General features: G+C 54.2%; 2 protein-coding genes across 4 annotated transcripts in view; one reads left to right on the forward strand and one right to left on the reverse strand.

The window, feature by feature from the left end:
* The first annotated feature begins 6763 nt into the window (after positions 1–6763).
* On the forward strand, positions 6764–7654 carry GJD3 (gap junction protein delta 3). Its single transcript, XM_087826129.1, has one exon. It carries the CDS (start codon positions 6764–6766, stop codon positions 7652–7654), a length of 891 nt encoding a protein of 296 aa, XP_087682255.1.
* A 5158-nt stretch (positions 7655–12812) lies between these two features.
* The window catches only part of RARA (retinoic acid receptor alpha), a 43784-nt gene continuing 38847 nt past the window's right edge, over positions 12813–17749 (reverse strand). For all 3 annotated transcript variants that reach the window (XM_016202248.2, XM_016202247.2, XM_016202249.2), the window contains 4 exons: positions 17436–17612; positions 15920–16124; positions 15032–15190; positions 12813–14361 (listed from right to left, as the gene is read on the reverse strand). In XM_016202248.2, the coding sequence (XP_016057734.1) occupies positions 14144–14361; positions 15032–15190; positions 15920–16124; positions 17436–17612 (759 nt within the window). In that variant the 3' untranslated portion in view covers positions 12813–14143. The remainder of the gene's footprint in view (positions 14362–15031; positions 15191–15919; positions 16125–17435; positions 17613–17749) is intronic.

Genomic DNA, 17749 nt, shown 5'->3' on the forward strand with positions numbered 1-17749 from the left:
GTGGATGTTGTTGGGATGACTAAAGAGATGATAATTTCCACCAAAACATCTTCTGAAGAGCCTTGTAGTCTTAATTTTTCTGTTTATACAAGCGCCAGATACAAAAACAGTCACAGCTGATTTAAAGTGCAGCCCGGCAGCTGATTTGCTTAAGGTCGGACAGTTGCAACTCCTGATAATGACATCTCTAGAGCAGGCGGTCAAGTTGCTTTTGAAAACTATACACTATTTATGTAGACAATTACATGTTGACTTCTTTGCAGTTGCCTACACTTATTGAATTCTTGTCAAGTTCATCCTGTTCACAGCTGGTCTGCAGAATACTTTTTTTTTTTTTTAACATATCTTTATTGATTTCAGAGAGAGGAAAGAAGAGGGAAAGAGAGAAATAGAAACATCAATGATGAGAGAGTCATCGATCGGTTGCCTAGCCCTCAACCCAGGCATGTACCCTGACCGGGAATCGAGCCCCGATCTCCTGGATCCTAGGTTGATGCTCAACCGCTGAGCCACATCAGGCCGGGCTACAGTTTAACGTTTAACAAGAATAACATTTAGTAAGAATGGCCCAGACTCTGAGACTCTTGTCCTATCTAACAAACACAGTGAAGGAAGAAGAGGAAAGAAGCTTGCCCAGAGGGGCGGAGAGAGATAGAAATGTGTAACAATGACTTAGAAAAAGTCTTACTCTCTCATCACCTCCTCAAAAGAATTGCAGTACAGACCGACATTACTTTTTTTTCTTTTTCTTTTTTAAATGTTTTTATTGATTTCAGAGAGAGGAAGGGAAAGGAAGAGGGAGAGATAGAAACATCGATGAGAGAGAAACATTGATTGGCTGCCTCCTGCACGTCCCCTACTAGAGACTGAGCCCACAACCCAGGCATGTCCCCTGACCCTGAATCGAACCTGAGACCTCCTTCCTGGTGCATAGGCAGACACTCAACCAACTGAGCCACACCAGCTGGGCTTTTTTTTTTTTTTTTCTTTTTAAAGCAACTTTATTTACATACATAAAATACCCATTGTAAGTGTATGGATTGATGACTTTTGACAAATGTATATTCCTACATAACCACCATCACAATCAAGACAAAATATTTCCATCACCCCAAAGAGTTCTTATGTGTCTTTTTTTTTTTTAACTATATCTTTATTCACTTGAGGGAGAGGAAGGGGGAAGGAGAGAGAGAGAGAGAGAGAGAGAGAGAGAGAGAGAGAGAGAGAGAGAGAGAGAGAACATCAGTGTCAGAGAGTCATCATTGATGGGCAGCCTCCTAGTCCATGGCAATGCTCCAGTCAACTGAGCCACATCGGCCAGGACTAGTTCCTTCTTTTTTAAATTGCTGAATATTATTCCATTATATGGATTGTTTATCTTTTCATCTGTTGTTGTTTCCAGTTTGGCCCTATTATAAATAAAGCTGTTAGGAACATTAGTGTATTCTTTTATGGACATATTTTCTCACTGCTCTTGGGTAAATACCTCAACGTGGAATTGCTGAGTCATTCATTAAGTATATGTTTACCTTTACAAGAAACTGCCAAACTTTTTTAAAACAGTTGTATCATTTTACATTCCCCCTTACGCTTGTCCTCAGTACTTTCTGGTGTCAAGATTTGTTTCTTTTCAGTAAGACAGTATCTTCATTGGCCTCAAAGTGGCCCAATCCATCCTGATGAGTGCAAAAAGATATACCAGTACATGTTATTTTAGCAGGAGGAAAGGAAGCCCCATCCAAAGGTGACTTTGTCTTCTGCCTCTAGTAACTTCCCTTGACTTTCCAGAGCCTGGCCAAGGGCAGTTCCTAGGACCCAGGAGTACTGCTTTTTAGGGATGGAGTTACTTTGGTGTGCCCACCTGCTGATCTTCAGTTATCAGATCCTGCGGGTGATGGAGAGAAGGTCCAGGACCAGGGCTACAGGAAGTGACTGTGGTGGCTTACACAACCTGGCACTTACAAACAGGGGCCATTCAGAGCTGCATGGCAGGGAAATGGGCTTTGAAAAAATGCCTCTTGATAACTCAGATCCTTAGCCTTCCCCCAACCCAATCCCAAAGAAGTTTCTCTCATCTGCCAGTTCACTCTGGGCCTTCAAGGAAAGGAAGAGCGGGATTCCCAGGTCCCTCGGTCACTCGGATGGAGGCTGCCTGCAGGTCCCAGCCACCGTCAGGCTCAGTTATGGTCCTTTCTAAGCAAAGTACAACCTAGAAATGGGGGAAATGGGGAAAAGAGACCAGGTGGGGCCAGGCCGGGCGTGGCTTAGAGGCTGAGCATGGACCTGGGATCCAGGCAGTTGGGGTTCGATTCCCGGTCAGGGTACATGCCCGGGTTGCGGGCTCGATCTAAGACTCTCTCATCATTGATGTTTCTGTCTCTCTCTCTCCCTCTCCTTTCCTCTCTCTGAAATCAATAAAGATGTATTTTTAAAAAACAAAAAAAGAGACCAGGTGGGGCCTCCAGGTGGCGGTAATGACTTCTCTGCTCAAGAATAGGAAAGAGGGGATGAGACAGACACAGAAAGGAAGTCCCAGAGAGGCAGTGGTCTGGAAGGGCCTATGGACAAGATGAGCAAGACGGGGAAAGTCTCCCTCTCCCTCGGGGAGGAGCTGCATAGGGGTAGCTGGTGGGGGCAGCCCTGGTAGGGAACTGAGTCCCTCTGACCCCCCAGGTCGGTGCGGAGGGCCAATACAGCAAACAGATCTGTGACAGCCAAGGCTAAATTCTCCCGCCTTGGGCGCAAGGATAAAGACTACATTTCCCAGCCTTCCTTGCGGAAGGTCATCCTGGCCAATGGTATGCAAGCAGGTGGGTCACGTGGTAGCTCCCTGGGACTGCTACAAGCGAGAGATGTCCCTGTGTCTTTTGTTTAGTATTTTTGCTGTTATTACAGCCGAACGTAATCTTAAATAGAGCCAAGGGAGAAAGTAAGGCCTGACTGCCAAGCCCCAGACCCAGTTAAGGCTAAGGGCCAGGGGAGAGGCGAGAGGAGCAGCGGAGACCAGCGAGCAGAAGGTGGTCAGGCCTGGGGAAGAGCTTGAAGGGTCAGAAGCTGTGCGGCCGCTGGGGGAGGGGCTGCAGAGGGGCTGCCCACAGCCTCTCACCTCTGGCCTTTCACACTCAGGCTGGGGGCGGGGCGGCGGGCAGGAGAATTCTACCGTTAATCTATTTTGGAGTTTCCATTTCTACCCAGGACTAGACATTCTGATTACTGATCTCAGACCAGGCTGGGCCACTTCAGTGACCACAAGCTCTAAAGGACACCAGAATAAGCAGCTGAGGCATGGGACCCGCCAGAGTTCTCATCATCTTGAGGCAAAGAAGATCTGCACCCTCTGTAACCTCCCATCCCACTTCATTCATTCATCCACCTGACAAGTGTTTATTGAGCATCTACTACATGCCAGGAATTGCACTAGGTGCTGGAGCTTATGTGATAATGGAAGAGATGGATCTACACAGGATAAATAAGAAAAAGTATGTTATGTAGTGATCAGTGCAAAGAAAATAAAGCTGAGAAAAAAGACAGGAAGTAGGAGGTTGAATTCCAGTTAGGGTGGCTAGTGAAGACATCACTAAAAGGCAACATTTCCTTAAAGACTTTTTAAAATGTTAGAGGGGCACAGGGAAGAGAAAACACAGTCCTTTCCTCATGCTGTCACTTACTGGGTACAAGCAATTATGTGCCTGCTTATGTATGTCTATGTGTGGCAGACATGGGAAGTGGCTCCACAGCCAGAGAAGGTAAGGCAAGTGTCTGGGAAAGGATCGAATGTGCACCAGGGCAGGACAGACCTCTCAGCCCATCCCTGGACCTCAAGTTTGGCCAAAAATGGAGCCACGTGCTGCCAGCCCTGGTTAGCATCAGCGACACCTCCTCCCAGGCTGGACAGCACTATCTGGGAAGGAGGATGGGCCCGGAGATTGTAGAGTCTCCTGTGTCTGGCCCTGTGGCATCGGGCTGGGGACATCGAAGGGTGACCATGGGCTCTCCACCTCCTGCTCCACCCTAGCCCACCACTTCTACCACTTTCCACTCCCCGCAGTCAGGTCTGATGGGATTTTTCCAGGTTGGGCCAGTGGGCTGACCCAGCAGGGAACATGGGGACAGGTCAGGGATAAGGGAGATGAAGTGTGTCCCTGAGCCCTGAGCCCCCATGGCTGTGGACAGACAGAGGTCGGGGGTTGGAAAGCAGTTTTGCCAGAAGCAGGAGGAGGTCGGGGCTGGGGAGGTCTGCAGTGCCTCCACTTCACTTCCTGTTTTGGGGGTGTGGGGCCCCAGCATGTGCTTTCCGTTGGATCTCATCCAGGGCAGTGTCTCCCCACCCTGGCCTACTCCCAAGGGAACTCTGCACAAGGGTGAAAAGAGTTGACCTGGGGTTTTTCCAGGCTGGGCTGGGCCCCTGAGCCAGAGTGGATGAAGGGCACACTTCCCACTCCTTCCTGAAATCAGGCCAGGGGGTCCCTGTCAACATGGAAAAACATACAGGCCCCCATAGGTGAAGGGGAAAGGAAATGTCATTGAGCAGGTGAGTCCTGGCACCCTTCCTGCTCAGGGAGGGGTAGGCATGGCCCATCTCCAGTGTCTGTGCCCTGGGAAAATCACCCAGGCTGGATGGAGTTCCTTGATGGGCTTAAAAGTATAAACTCAGGCATGGCTGGTGTGGCTTAGCTGGTTGAGCTTCAACCCATGCACCAAGAGGTCTCTGGTTCAATTCCCGGTCAGGGCACATGCAGGGACTACATGGCTCAATCCCCAGTAGGGGGCATGCAGGACACAGCCGATCGATTTGTCTCTCTCTCCCTCTCCCTTCCTCTCTCCCTAAAAATCAATTTTAAAAAAACACATTTTTTTAAAAAAAAGAGAATGTGAACTCAGAACTAGTAGGGTCAGGCATGAGGCTGGGACCTGCTATTTACTTGCTGTGTGACTGTGGGCAAGTGGCTTAGATCCTTTGAGTCTCAGCTTCTCTCCTACCAAGGTTGTCAAGTCCTCTTATTCGTGTGGTGAGCTCTGCACAGGGTTTGGCCCAGAGCACCCGTGCAGGAGGGGAATGGTGTGCAGGTTGGGCAAACTAGAAAGGCAGTGTCCCCTCCCTGGCAGCTCAGGTCACCAAGGGTCACCCTATGGGATAGCTTCTCTTGCCACCTAGAGCAATAGGAGGTGATTCAATTCAGAGCCTTGGGGAGAGGGGAGCCTTTCTCTCTTTTCCACATTATAAAATAACATGCTTATGATAGTAAGTCTGGGCATTACAGAAAGCAGGAAGGAAGTAAAAGCTTTTATTTAACTACCAAAGCCAGCCATTCTTGATACCTAAATGTTTTCCGTGTGAAATTTTTCTGGGGACGTGTTTTTCTGTTCTCTGTAACATGGTTGGGACCTTAGCATTCGGATGTAGAGCTGGAAGGAAACTGGGGTGTCGGCTGTCCCAGTTGCCTCAATTGACAAGCCAGGAGACTCTGGCCCAGAAGAGCTCATTGACTTGTCCAAGGTCAGTGGCGGAGCTGGAACCAGAGCTAGCAGATGTTTACTGCCTCTTAAAATACCAGTGCCCCCAACACCAGCACCAAACCTCCCTCCAGCCCTGAAGACTTCCTTCAAAGAGGATAGTCAGTTGATAGCGGGTCTAGGCCTTCCAGTTTGGGTGAGTCTTTTGGGGACTGGCTTCCATGAAGTTTCCTCAGTAAGGGATGCAGCTCTAGTTAACCCCGCCCTTTCATTTCCAGATGGAGACAGGCTTCCGGACAGGGGTGGGTGAGGGAGAGCTGGCAGAGTCCAGTAAGGGACGTAGCCCTACGTCTGTTCCCAAGGGTGGACCCAGCCAATAGGGTCACCCTGTCCCTTTAAGAGAGGGGGGAGAGCTAGCCCCTCTCGGTCATCCTGTCCTGTCATCCATCCCGGCCAAATCTGAAAGGGAAAATGAAAGAGGGACCAGGAAGAGCAGGTCCCAGCCATCTCCCAAGATCTCTCGCTCAGCGCTAACACCTCAGCTCCAGCGACAGGGTGAGTGGGGCTGACTGAGGGTCTGGGGACATCAGGAGCCTGTGGGGCCTGTGTGTGTGTTGAGGAGGCTCTCAGGGGACGTGGGAGACTGGAAGTGGAGTGGTACCAGAGAGGAGATGGGAGAGGCCTGGGCCGCACTCCTGCCTCATTGGGGTCGGATGGCAGGGGACACCCAGGACAAAGGATTCTGATAGAGTCATGGAAGTGGGGCTACTTTTGTGTCACCCCACAATTCAAAGAGAAATTCACTGCAGTAAAAAGGGCAAAGAAAGAAAGAGGTGGGGTCCCTCTGGCCTCTCCCAGGGGTACCAAGTTGGGTCTAGAGTCCTGGGTTCGAGGCACCACTCTCACCCATGGAAAGCAGCCTGGAGCGCATAGGGCACAACTGGTTGCTGCTTCTAACAAATGCAGTCGGGCGGCCCTGATGATCTCCAAGTTCCCCTCCTACGAATCCAGGCTCTGGAGGAGCATAAGGTCCAACCAAGCAGGCCCACGGGTGTCAGGTTGAAGGGTGCGGCTTCTCCCCAGCACCCATCGGCCCAGGGACATGGACGCCCATAGCTGAGAATCACAGAACCCGCCCCTGCCCCCTTGCTAACTCCTTTGTCCCCGCAAAATCCTGCCAAACGCAGACCTAGCTGACCCCAGACTCACTCTGAAGTTAGAGATCTAACTGACCCCACCCCGGGGGCGCGGTGGCTGGGTGGGGGCCCTGACCGCGGGCCTCTGACCCCCGCCCTTCGCCCCCAGCGCCATGGGGGAGTGGGCCTTCCTCAGCTCGCTCCTGGACGCCGTGCAGCTGCAGTCGCCGCTGGTGGGCCGCCTGTGGCTGGTGGTCATGCTGATCTTCCGCATCCTGGTGCTGGCCACGGTGGGCGGCGCGGTGTTCGAGGACGAGCAGGAGGAGTTCGTGTGCAACACGCTGCAGCCCGGCTGTCGCCAGACCTGCTACGACCGCGCCTTCCCGGTGTCCCACTACCGCTTCTGGCTCTTCCACATCCTGCTCCTCTCCGCGCCGCCCGTGCTGTTCGTCATCTACTCCATGCACCAGGCGAGCAAGGAGCCGGGCGGCGCGGCCGCGGAGAAGGGGCGGCCGTGCGCGCGGGGGCTCCCCGAGGGCGCGTGCCCGCCCTGCGCCCTGCGCGCCCGCCGCGCGCGCCGCTGCTACCTGCTGAGCGTGGCGCTGCGCCTGCTGGCCGAGCTGGCCTTCCTGGCCGGGCAGACGCTGCTCTACGGCTTCCGCGTGGCCCCGCACTTCGCGTGCAGCGGCCCGCCCTGCCCGCACACGGTGGACTGCTTCGTGAGCCGGCCCACCGAGAAGACCGTCTTCGTGGTCTTCTACTTCGCCGTGGGGCTGCTCTCGGCGCTGCTCAGCGTGGCCGAGCTGGGCCACCTGCTCTGGAAGGGCCGCCCGCGCCAAGCGGCCGAGCGCGACAACCGCTGCAACGGAGCGCACGAGGAGGCCCAGAAGCTGCTCCTGCCGCCGCCGCCAGCCCTGCCCCCCCGGCGGGCCGGGCCCGACCCCGACCCCGACCCCTACGCCCCGCCCGCCTACGCGCACCGGGCGCCCGCCGGCGGCAGCGAGGGCGGCAGCGGCCGCAGCAAGGTGTCTCTGGCCACCGTGCGCCAGGACCTGGCCATCTAGGAGTCCTCAGGCGGAGGTCGGAGTCAGAGGCCGGTCCCCGCCGCCGCAGCCCTTACCGCAGGGGCAAGAAGTGGCTTCTGCAGGAGACACGCGGGGGAGTGGCCCGCGGGCCAGCCTTCCGTCGCACGTGCTTCGTGCGCCCAGCCCGCGGGGACGCAGAGTGGACTGAGGCAGGTCCAGACGCCTTGAGCCCGGCGGAAAGGAAGGCAGTCGGGGGGGGCGGGGGCTGAGAGAGAGCGGGCCGGCGGGAGCAGAGCCGAGGGGAAAGTGGAGGTTCAGGTGGTCACCTGGTTGCTTTACTGGGGACAAAATCAACTGAGACACCAGCATCCCGAGGCCTTGTGCAGACTGGGTGGGCTCTCTGTGTATGTGCACACATGTACACATGTATACAGGGGAGGCGTGTGCGTGTGCGCATGTGAAACCTCTGTGAACCCTTTTGTGTGTGCATGCATGTCATCCTGTGTGAGCTCTGTGTGCACGTGTGTACGCACATGTACAGCCTGTGTGGACATGTGTGTGCCCTGTGTGAGCTCTGTGTGCGGGGGATCTCTGATAGGCACTTTGTGGGTGGCCAGGATCAGTGCCAGCAGCAGCCACAGTGGCTCCTTCCCTACCTGCAAGGGCACCACAGGAAGGTCTCCCCTCCTGATGGAGCCCACACAGGAAGGGGGGGAGGGAGGCGCCCTGCACCCTGAGCAGGCCTCCCTCTGGCGGTAGGGCTTGTGAGCACGGTCCACAGGTGGGCCCTGCCAGGGGTTGAGCAGTGGGTCAGAGGACAAGACTCTGCTTCTAGCTGCACTGTCCTCACCCTGCTGCTCTTTCCCCCAGTTCATATGCATGGTTCAGTCCCTTCCATACTCGGAAGGAATCTGCCCCAAAACGTCCTGGCCCTGCAGCCACCATGCTCTTCTCTCCTGGAGAAATACAAAGAGCTGTGGACAGGCTGCCTCCTGTCCTCCACCTGTCTTTCTCCTTTACTGCCCCAGTGGGGCTGCTCTCCATAAGATCACCCAGGACCTAAGTGACATCAAGGGGCCACCATCTGACTGCGCCCCGGGCTCCGTCAGACCGTGCTGAGCAGGCTGCTATGACCCACTCTGGCTGATTTTCTCCTACATCCCTGGCCCTCCCCTCCCCTCTCTGTCCTTAATGCCTCCTCCTCGGCCTTCCTGCCTGGACTCCACACAGCAGTCGGAGGGGCCTTCCTAAATAGCCCCCTATTACTGCCCTGCAGGCTCCCCTGCTCTCAGAGTAAGTCCAGCACCTGAAGAAAGCTCCTGAAGCCCTGCTCTGCCCCCCCCCCCCCCCGGCCCTGCTTCTCAGGCCCCATCGCTCTGGCTTCCCCTGGTTTCCGTGCTCCAGTCCATACGGAAGTTTCTCTTCCTACCAAGCACAGTGACCAGTTTTGCTTCCAACTGTTTGAACGTGCCATACCTCTGCCTGAAGCAGCCTCCCTCTCTGCAGCCACCCTTTCCCATCTCTAGCTAATGCCTACCAGCCTTTTGGTCTCACTTGGGAAGAAAATAGATGCCTTCCCTGCTGCCCCCCCCCCCCCCCCAGTCAGAGCTAGATGCTCCGGGGTACCTGTGCTTCCCTAGGCAGAGCACTTCTGCTGGGTGGCATCGTGCTCTCCTCTCTGCCCATAGGAGGTGCTTAGTAAATTTGTGTTGGATGAGGAACTGAAGGTGTCCCCAAGGCCCGAGTGCTAATCCACACTCACCATGTGTGTCTCTCTCTGATAATAGACACTATCTCTCTGTCTGCAGCCTGGACCCCTCCACACAAACTCAAACCTAAGTGCCCAGTTGTTTTCCAGATGTACCCCTTCAACAAATTTTTGTTGAGCACTTAACTATATGCTAGGCAGTGCTCAAGATCAGCACTGCCCTATAGAAATAGGATGTGTAATTTCAAATTTCCCACTTGCCACATTAAAAAGGAAAAGGAAACAGGTGAAATTAGCAATATATTTTCTTGAACACAATATATCCAAAATATTTCAGCACATCGTCAATATAAAAAATATATTAAGGAGATATTTTATATTCTTTGCTTTGCACCGCCTTTGTAATCTTGTGTGTGTTTTGCACTTGGAGCCCGTCTCAGTTTGGACCAGCCACATGTCAAGACTCAGTTGCCACATGTGGCTAGTGGCTGCTATATTGAACAGAGCAGATCCAGATGTTGGGCTACAGTGGTGGACAGAACCCACCCTCATGGAGCTTACATTCTGGTGGGGAAAGCAAGTAATAAGTATAGAATATACAGCAGGTCGAAGTAAGAGTAAGGGGAGAGAAAGAGACATCCTTGAGGAGTGACACTGTAACAGAGTGTAGCTAGGGCCTAACCATGAAGCTGTCTCCAGGAAGAGCATTCCAGTTGGAGGGAGTGGCAAGTGCAAAGGCCCCGAGGCTCAGGAATATGCTGGGGGTGTTTGAGGCCAGTAAGGAGGCCAGTGTGGCTGGAGTAGAGCAAGGGACAGGGAAAGCAGGGGTAACCAGCACCTCAAATGCAACCTCAGCATCCTTAGTTCTCTCAGTTGCTGGTGTCTTCACGCACCCAAGCCACCTGCACCCACTGTTGCTGTAGCCTGTCCACTGCCCACCTTCCCCATCCCATCAATCACCTGGTCCACCCTTATTACCATCTGAGCATTTTCTCCCCTCTTCCACTCTTCTCCACCCCTTCAGAAGCTCCCCAGGGTCAGCCCAAAGTACTCCCACAGCCTCTACTCCTGCCCCCTGCAATTCCAATCTGAACACCTCCCTTGCTGGCTTAAGATCCTTCACTCCCATCACCTCAGGATCAAGTCCAGCTCCTCAACTGGCCTTGACCTGATCTGTTCCAACCTCTACAGCCTCATCTGTTCCACCATTCCAACCAAAAACTGAAAATTGTTAAAAACACAGAGCTGGAGATAGTTTTTAATCACATGAAGCTATTTATTACTTCTGCAACCCACCTGACTAACTCTTCCCTTTAGAGCTTTAGCTGGGAGGGGGGCACCTCTTCCAGGAAGCCTTCCTAGTCCTGTTCCAAGCCCGGTTAAATTTCTCTTCCCTGGGCTCCTATATGCCCAAGCAAGACCCTGTCGCTGTCCTTCCCAAGTTGTATCCCAGTCACCATCCTTGGGTCAATTCTCCCTCAGGAAGGACAGAGCGTGGCACCACACAGAGCACATGTCAGCCCTCGAGGACCAGACTCCGCAGCAGTGCTTCTCAACAGGGGGACACTTGACAAAGTCTGCAGACATATTTAGTAGTCACAGCTGGGGGGAAGGTGCAACTAGCTTCTCATGGGCAAAGGCCAGAGATGCTGCTAAACGTCCTACAATGCTTAGAAGGCCCCTCAATAAAGAATTCCCAGGCACAAAATGTCACCTGGGCCATGGCTGAGAAACTGCTCAGCAGCCATGAACTGTGAGCCATTGCGGGCAACCTCAGGCTCTGGGGGGTCCCAGCAGCAAAGGTACTACCCCGAAGGGGGCACTTTGTAAATGTAGGTGCCACAGCTCTAGTCATCACATGAGGGGGACCCTGTTGGCCCTTAGTGGGCAGGGATGAGAATGCCAAGAGGTTCTCACACGCTAAAGAATTGTCACACTTGACTTTAGAATGTTCCACTGAACATTTACATAGTGAAAACCTCACTGTTTTACATATAGGCCATTAAGGGTTTCGTTTGGGGATTTTTTTTCATGGGTTTGTTATACACTGTCAGTTTTTATTTCAACACCCGACCATACTCGTTAACTTCCCTGTGCTTCATGTACACAATAGCTTCTGACCTTTTCAATCCAAATGTGTTCATTAAAAACAGAAGCAAACGGGACTACTGTCATTTCTGCCATGTGGTTGTTCCCAAGCATTTACATATTGAAATTCATAGTACTTTTCCTTCATTTCTCCTTTACAATGCAGTGTGATAGCATACTGTGTAGGTATGTTGTGTTAAATTTCATTTCAGATTCACAGAGCGCGAGAAAAATGAGAGGAACAGAGCCTCTGTCTGCGCCCCGGCTCCAGCCAGGGCCAGGTGATGAGATAAGCGAGGAGCTGCCGCCACCTTGTGGCTGATGTCGAAATGGCAGGCAGACCCCCGTGGAAGAAACCCCTTCCCGCCCAGCGCCATGCCAGCTCTTCCCAAACATAGCTTCTACTGCCACCTCCCCAGACCCCCCAGACCTCGGTGTGTGGCGCTTCTTTCAGGACATCAGAGCTCCAGGAAAGAGCCCTGGCTGAGAGGTGGGAGCCCTGAGTACTGGTCCCGCATCTGCGACTTGCTGTGTGAGCCTGGACAAGGGCACTGCCCTCTCTGAGCCTTGACGTATAGGGTGAGGGGTGGGAAGAATTAGTCTCTGAGGACCCTTGAGAACTGCCACACTCAGTCCTCTCAGCCAGGAGCATCCAGGTTCTCCTGCAACCTGCCGTCTATGCTTCCTGCTCACGGAGCAACCTTAGGGGTTGGCAGAGGGCAGGACAGTCCTCTTGGAGGCAGAGGGATGGCAGGCTGGCCTCCTAAGCTTCTATCCCACTCCTGTGTTCTTTTAAGATTGCCATGAGCCCTTGATCCAGGCCCCCATGCCAGCTACCACCCTGCTGTGAAGGTCAAGTCTGTGTTCACTCTAAAAATAGAACTCCTTGCCCTGGCTGGTGTGTCTCAGTGGTTAAAGCATTGGCCCCTGCACCCAAGGGTCTGGGGTTCAATTCCAGTCAAGGGCCCAGTTGGGGCTCATGCAGGATGCAACCAATTGATGTCTTACATTGATGTTTCTCTCTCTCTCTCTCCCTCCCTTCTGCCCTTTCTAAAAACCAATGGAAAAATATCCTCAGGTGAGGATTAAAAAAGAATAATAAAAATAGAACTCTATTAAATGACCTCCAGATCCAACCTCTGACTTCCCAAGGGCTAGGAACTATGAAGGCTTCCTCCCTCAGATTGGGGGCAGTTTCTCCCCCTCTCCCTTCCCCATCTCCAGACTGGGGCTCCCTGACACCGACCAAGGGCTTCCCAAGAGCAGGCCTGTCTCCTGCCACAGGGTCTCAAAGACAGCAGCACAATAAGAGGCCCCAGTGCTCATATCTGACACCCCGGCCCCAGCCCCCTGCCCAGATGCTGAGAGAAGGCGGGTCAGGCAGCAAGGCTGAGGCATGTGTAGAATAAATATAACTTTATTCTTTATCCAGATTTCAGTGGAAAGTCCAACAGTAACAGGTGCACCAGCGGGCTCTGGAGGATGAGACCCAACCCTGGGGCAAGGGGGGCAGGGCAGAGCCAGCTCCCCCAGCCCAGGGGTACAGGGGATGAGGGAAGGGTACCCCCTTAAGCCCGTCCTGCGGGGTAAGGAGGGAACACGGGTGTGAGGTGGAGGTTGGGGGCCAGGCCAGGGAAATGGAGGAACTCAGGCCAAGTGTCTGTCAGCCTGTGTGTGTGTATGTGTGTGTGTGTCTGGGGGCCCTGTGGGTGGTGCTGGTGGCTGTGAGGCTGGGGGGCAGGGACAGCTCAGACCCCTTGGCCAGCCCCTTCACAGTGGGGGTGGGAGGGCTTAGATCATGGGGGCCCTGACTGGGGGAGCAGCTCAGCCAAGGACACAGGGCTGAGAAACACACAAGTGTATGTTCTGAGGGCCCCCTTGTTTGGCCCTGACCCATCTCTGGTGGTGGGCGCCCTCCTTCTAGGGGCTGCTGCAAACTGTCCACACCCAGTGGTTAGGCAGAGGGAGAAGGGGGCTGGCTGCTTCCCCAACACAGAGGAGGGGAGGGCAGGCCTCAGAAAGTTAGTATTTCACAGTTTTAAAGAGAAAACTGAGGAGAAAAAGGCTGGGGAGAGGGCCATGGGGACACAGGGACATGGAGAGAGAGTGGGGTTCCCTTTGAGCCACTGCCCACCCCCAGGACCCACCCCTCTCCAGTTCTGGATCCAGCTCCCCCCAATACACAGCACAGATTCCTTCAGTATAAATGTGCTTAAAATGAAAATTCTTATTAAAAAAATCAAAACCAAAAAAAATTAAAATAAAAACAAAACCAGCGATAATACCTGGGGGTTGGTATGGCAGAGTATGTACAGGAGGAACCCCCCACCCCTGGCCCACCCCCTCTATCACCAAAGGGGGTTCCCCAACCGGGGGGCAATGGCTTGCAAGTTCTGAGGATGGAAGGGCCAGGTCCTGGCATTTGCTGGTGATGAAGATGTGGCGAGGTGGGCGGAGGGGTGTCTTGATGAACACGAGGCCCCCAGGCCCCATCCGGAGACCCAGGACCAGGGGTCCTCACTCAGTTCATGACCTTGCCCCTGATGTCAACCCAGGTCCCAGAGTAACAGTCCACAGCACCCGGGCCTCTGTCCAAAGAGTCGCTGCCTCCTCCCTCCTGTTCCAGGAAGGAAGACAGGTAGGGGGCAGGGCTGGCTGGGGTTGCATGGTTGGTAGAAAGGCAGAGAGAAGCCGGGCGAGGGGCAAGGACTGTGTCCATGGGGTGCAGGCGGTCACGGGGAGTGGGTGGCCGGGCTACTTCTGTTTGAGCTGGGGCTGAGGCTGGGGCTACAGCTTCGAGGTGGGGGAGCCAGGCCACTCCCATCCCGTCCCCCACTCCCCGCCTGTCCGCTCAGAGTGTCCAGGCCCTCTGAGTTCTCCAGCATTTCCTGGATGAGAGGTGGCATGGAGCCTGGGATCTCCATCTTCAGCGTGATCACCCGCTCAGCCCCTGCAGGAAAGGAGAGGAAGAGGTGAACACACACCCCCACTCCCACAGCCCTGCAAGCACTGCGAGCAAGCACGGCTCCAGGAGGAAGGGTTCAGTGGGTGGGCGATCAATACTTCCAATCTCAGCACCCACCACGCACTGAACTCAGGGCCCTGCTCTTTGACACACGCAGCTCTCTTCAGTTCCCAAGTCCAAGGTGTGGCGGGGAAAGTGGTTCTGAACTCGGGCTCTGGGGTCAGACCACCTTGCTTGACACTGGGCCCTTCCTATATGCTGTGTACTATGGCTTCTCCTGCTGACACCTCAAACAACTCTGTCAACACCATCATTGTCCTCACTCCTCAGATGGCTTCAGAGCTGTTCAGTGACCTGTTCAAGGACACACACCCATACCATCTGTCTCCAGAGCCAGGCCCTTAACCATGAAACAAAGGTGACACTGCCACCTTAGAGCTCAGGCAGGAGGTCACCTGGGCATGGTATAGTCCCTGGGGGATGTGGCCTAGACACAGATAGGGACAATTTGGGTCCTGATGAATGGGGTATCGCCCTGGGCACAGAGACACTGTGTATTGGCTGAGATGTGGGGCCCTGGCCTGGATCCTGGGCCAGCTGTTGGGGCCCAGCCTTGGCAGGCACAGGGGCCTCCCTCCAGGTGTGGGAGCCTCACCCTTAGCACTGATGCTTCGAAGGTCTGTGATCTTCATGAGCATCTTGGGGAACATGTGGGGCCGGCTGGGCCTCCGTTTCCGCACATAGACCTTCAGTGCCTCAAGCAGCGGCTCCTGCAGCATGTCCACCCTGTCTGGTTGCTCCAGGTCCTGGCGATCTGAGGAAGCAGAGGTGCCCCCTGAGCAGCCGCCCAGGCCAAGCTAGGACCACCGCTGCGCTCCCACCCTTGGCCACTGGGGGGTGCGCCTGCCCAGGCCACAAATTCCTGGGGCCTCTCCACACAGGGCAGTGGAGGGAGTCTGTGAGCTTTGATACAGGCTCTTAAATGCAAGCAAGGAGCCGAGGACCGGGTTGCCCAAAGCCACCCTGACAGCCCAGTTCATGGGCATGGGACTCCTAAACACAAGCAGTGCCAGCCTCAAGCAGAGGGAAGATGCCCAGGAAGGTCTCTCGCTCCCACCCATTGTAGACACCAGCACAATATTGTAGAACTCAACAATAATAGTAACAGCAGCCAATGCTTACTGTGTTGCACACTCTGGGCACACTGTGCCCTATTTATTAATGACCACCTTTATTGGCCCATCAACTTTATGAGGTAGTGACCATTATTGCCTCATTTTACAGAAATGAGGCTCAGAGAAGGTCAAAGCTGGCCAGGATTTGAACCTGGGTGGTCTGACCAGGTGGGGAACCAGAGTTCAGGTCTCCACTCCACACCTTTGCTGTGTGGCCACAGATCAGACCCTACCCCTCTGGGACTCAGTTTCTCCCTCTGAACAGGATCTGACAGGGGCCAAGGTTCCTTTCTGATCTGATGGTCTCTGGACATCCTAGTGAAAGGCTTCACCACCACCCTGGGCCTGGACCCAGGCCCCCTGCCCACCTCCACAGATGAGGCAGATGGCGCTGAGCAGCCCAGTCTCAGCATCATCCATCTCCAGGGGCAGCAGCTGGTTGGCAAAAGCGAAGACCAGGTCTGTGAGGGGGCCAAAGCCGGCGTTGTGCATCTGGGTTCGGTTCAGGGTCAGCCCGTCCGAGAAGGTCATTGTGTCCTGCTCGGGTGTGTACCTCGTGCAGATCCTCAAGATCTGGGTGCAGAGGAGGCACAAGTTTAGGGACTCAGCCCATCCCCCCAGCACTTCCAGCACCAGCATCCATCCCCACAGAACCACCTGGCAGGCAGCCAGACCAGTGTAGCCTGATAGAATCTTCTACAATAATGAAAACGGTCTAAGTCTGCACCATCCAGTGCAGTAGCCACCAGCCAGAGTGCGGCCATCGAACACTTAAACCACAGGGAGTGCAACTGAGGAACTGAATTGAGTTTAATTTCAATTTCAATTTAAATAGCCACACATGGCAAGTGGCTTCTGCACTGGTCTGGTCCAAGGTCAGCCTCCTGTCTCCATGCAGAGTTTAGAATTCTCTAGAAACTAGAATTTCTAGGCAAGAATCATAGTGAATTTATGTTCACAGCTGCCAGGACAGGAGCTCAATAAATGTACATCAGCCTCAACTGTGTCAAACCCTAATCCTGCCTCATATACAGGGCATGGGGTGGGCAACAGGCAGCCTTAGAGATGGCATACTCTGCACCTGCCCACTCCTACCAGGAAGTCACACCCCAGGCTCCCCACCCTAGAGGTGGCCGAGAGGGCTGAGCCAGTCAGGATGAATGACAGGGAGGAGAGTCTTTGTCAATGGAGGCTTTGGCAGTCCCCCCTACCCCCAATCCTGCCTCCAGCCCAGCTCACCCCTCTGACTCCAGCTGGACTCCCAGTAGCAGACCTTTCGCATCCTGTCCTAAGTTAGGGATGCCCTCTCTCATGCCCTTTCTATACCCCTAGATGCCATCTCCTCTGACCATCTTCCCTGGCAGTTGTGGCCCTCTCATCTGCATGGAGGGAGGACAGCCCTTCCTCATCTCCCCAGCACTTATCACAGTTTGCAACCTCTGTTTATAGATCTGTCACCTCCAAAACCAGAAGGCTTTCAAGACAGGGGATAGGGTTGTGTTCATATCTCTGTTACTGACACTCAGCTCAAGGCCTGGCCACACAGGGTCCCAGGTGAATCTTTATTACCGACTAAACAGATCGGAAGATGGCTGGTTGGATGGAAGGCTTAATAGAAAGATGGGGTGAGGGTGGATGAATGTGTGAGCAGGTGAGCAGATGAACTAGTGTACATCCAGGTGCAGAGTAGCTAAGTGGCCAGGGAGACAGGTAGACAAGTAGACAAATGGACACATGGGGGAGAGGAAGGGTAGATATTTGGGTGGGTGGGGCATTTGGACAGGTCCATTTGAGATGGATGTTTAGGAAGGTGGTTATTTGAGTGGCAGGACATCCTCCAAGGACATGGGGCAGTGCCCAGGAGGGCAGGGTGCAGACCCTCACCAGGATGTCCAGGCAGGCAGCCTTGAGAAGGGTGATCTGGTCAGCAATGGTGAGAGTGGTGAAGCCAGGCAGTTGCTTGGCGAACTCCACAGTCTTAATGATGCACTTGGTGGAGAGTTCACTGAACTTGTCCCAGAGGTCGATGTCCAGAGAGACACGTTGTTCTGAGCTGTTGTTCTGAGAGGACGGGGGAGAGTGAGGGCCTTCTCCTCATGGCAGCCCTTCTTGGCCTGGCTCCACCAGCCCCCACAGGCCTGCCCCAAACCTGGCCTTCACTTCCTGAGAGCTCCTTGAGAGGAGGAAGCAGGAGGAAG

This window comes from Miniopterus natalensis, chromosome 17, assembly GCF_054644295.1.
Source record: "Miniopterus natalensis isolate mMinNat1 chromosome 17, mMinNat1.hap1, whole genome shotgun sequence".
NCBI classification, from domain to species: Eukaryota; Metazoa; Chordata; class Mammalia; order Chiroptera; family Miniopteridae; genus Miniopterus; species Miniopterus natalensis.

What these genes read in the sequence shown, in the direction of transcription:
- GJD3 (XM_087826129.1), top strand. Translation starts at nt 6,764, where the DNA reads ATGGGGGAGTGGGCCTTCCTCAGCTCGCTCCTGGACGCCGTGCAGCTG.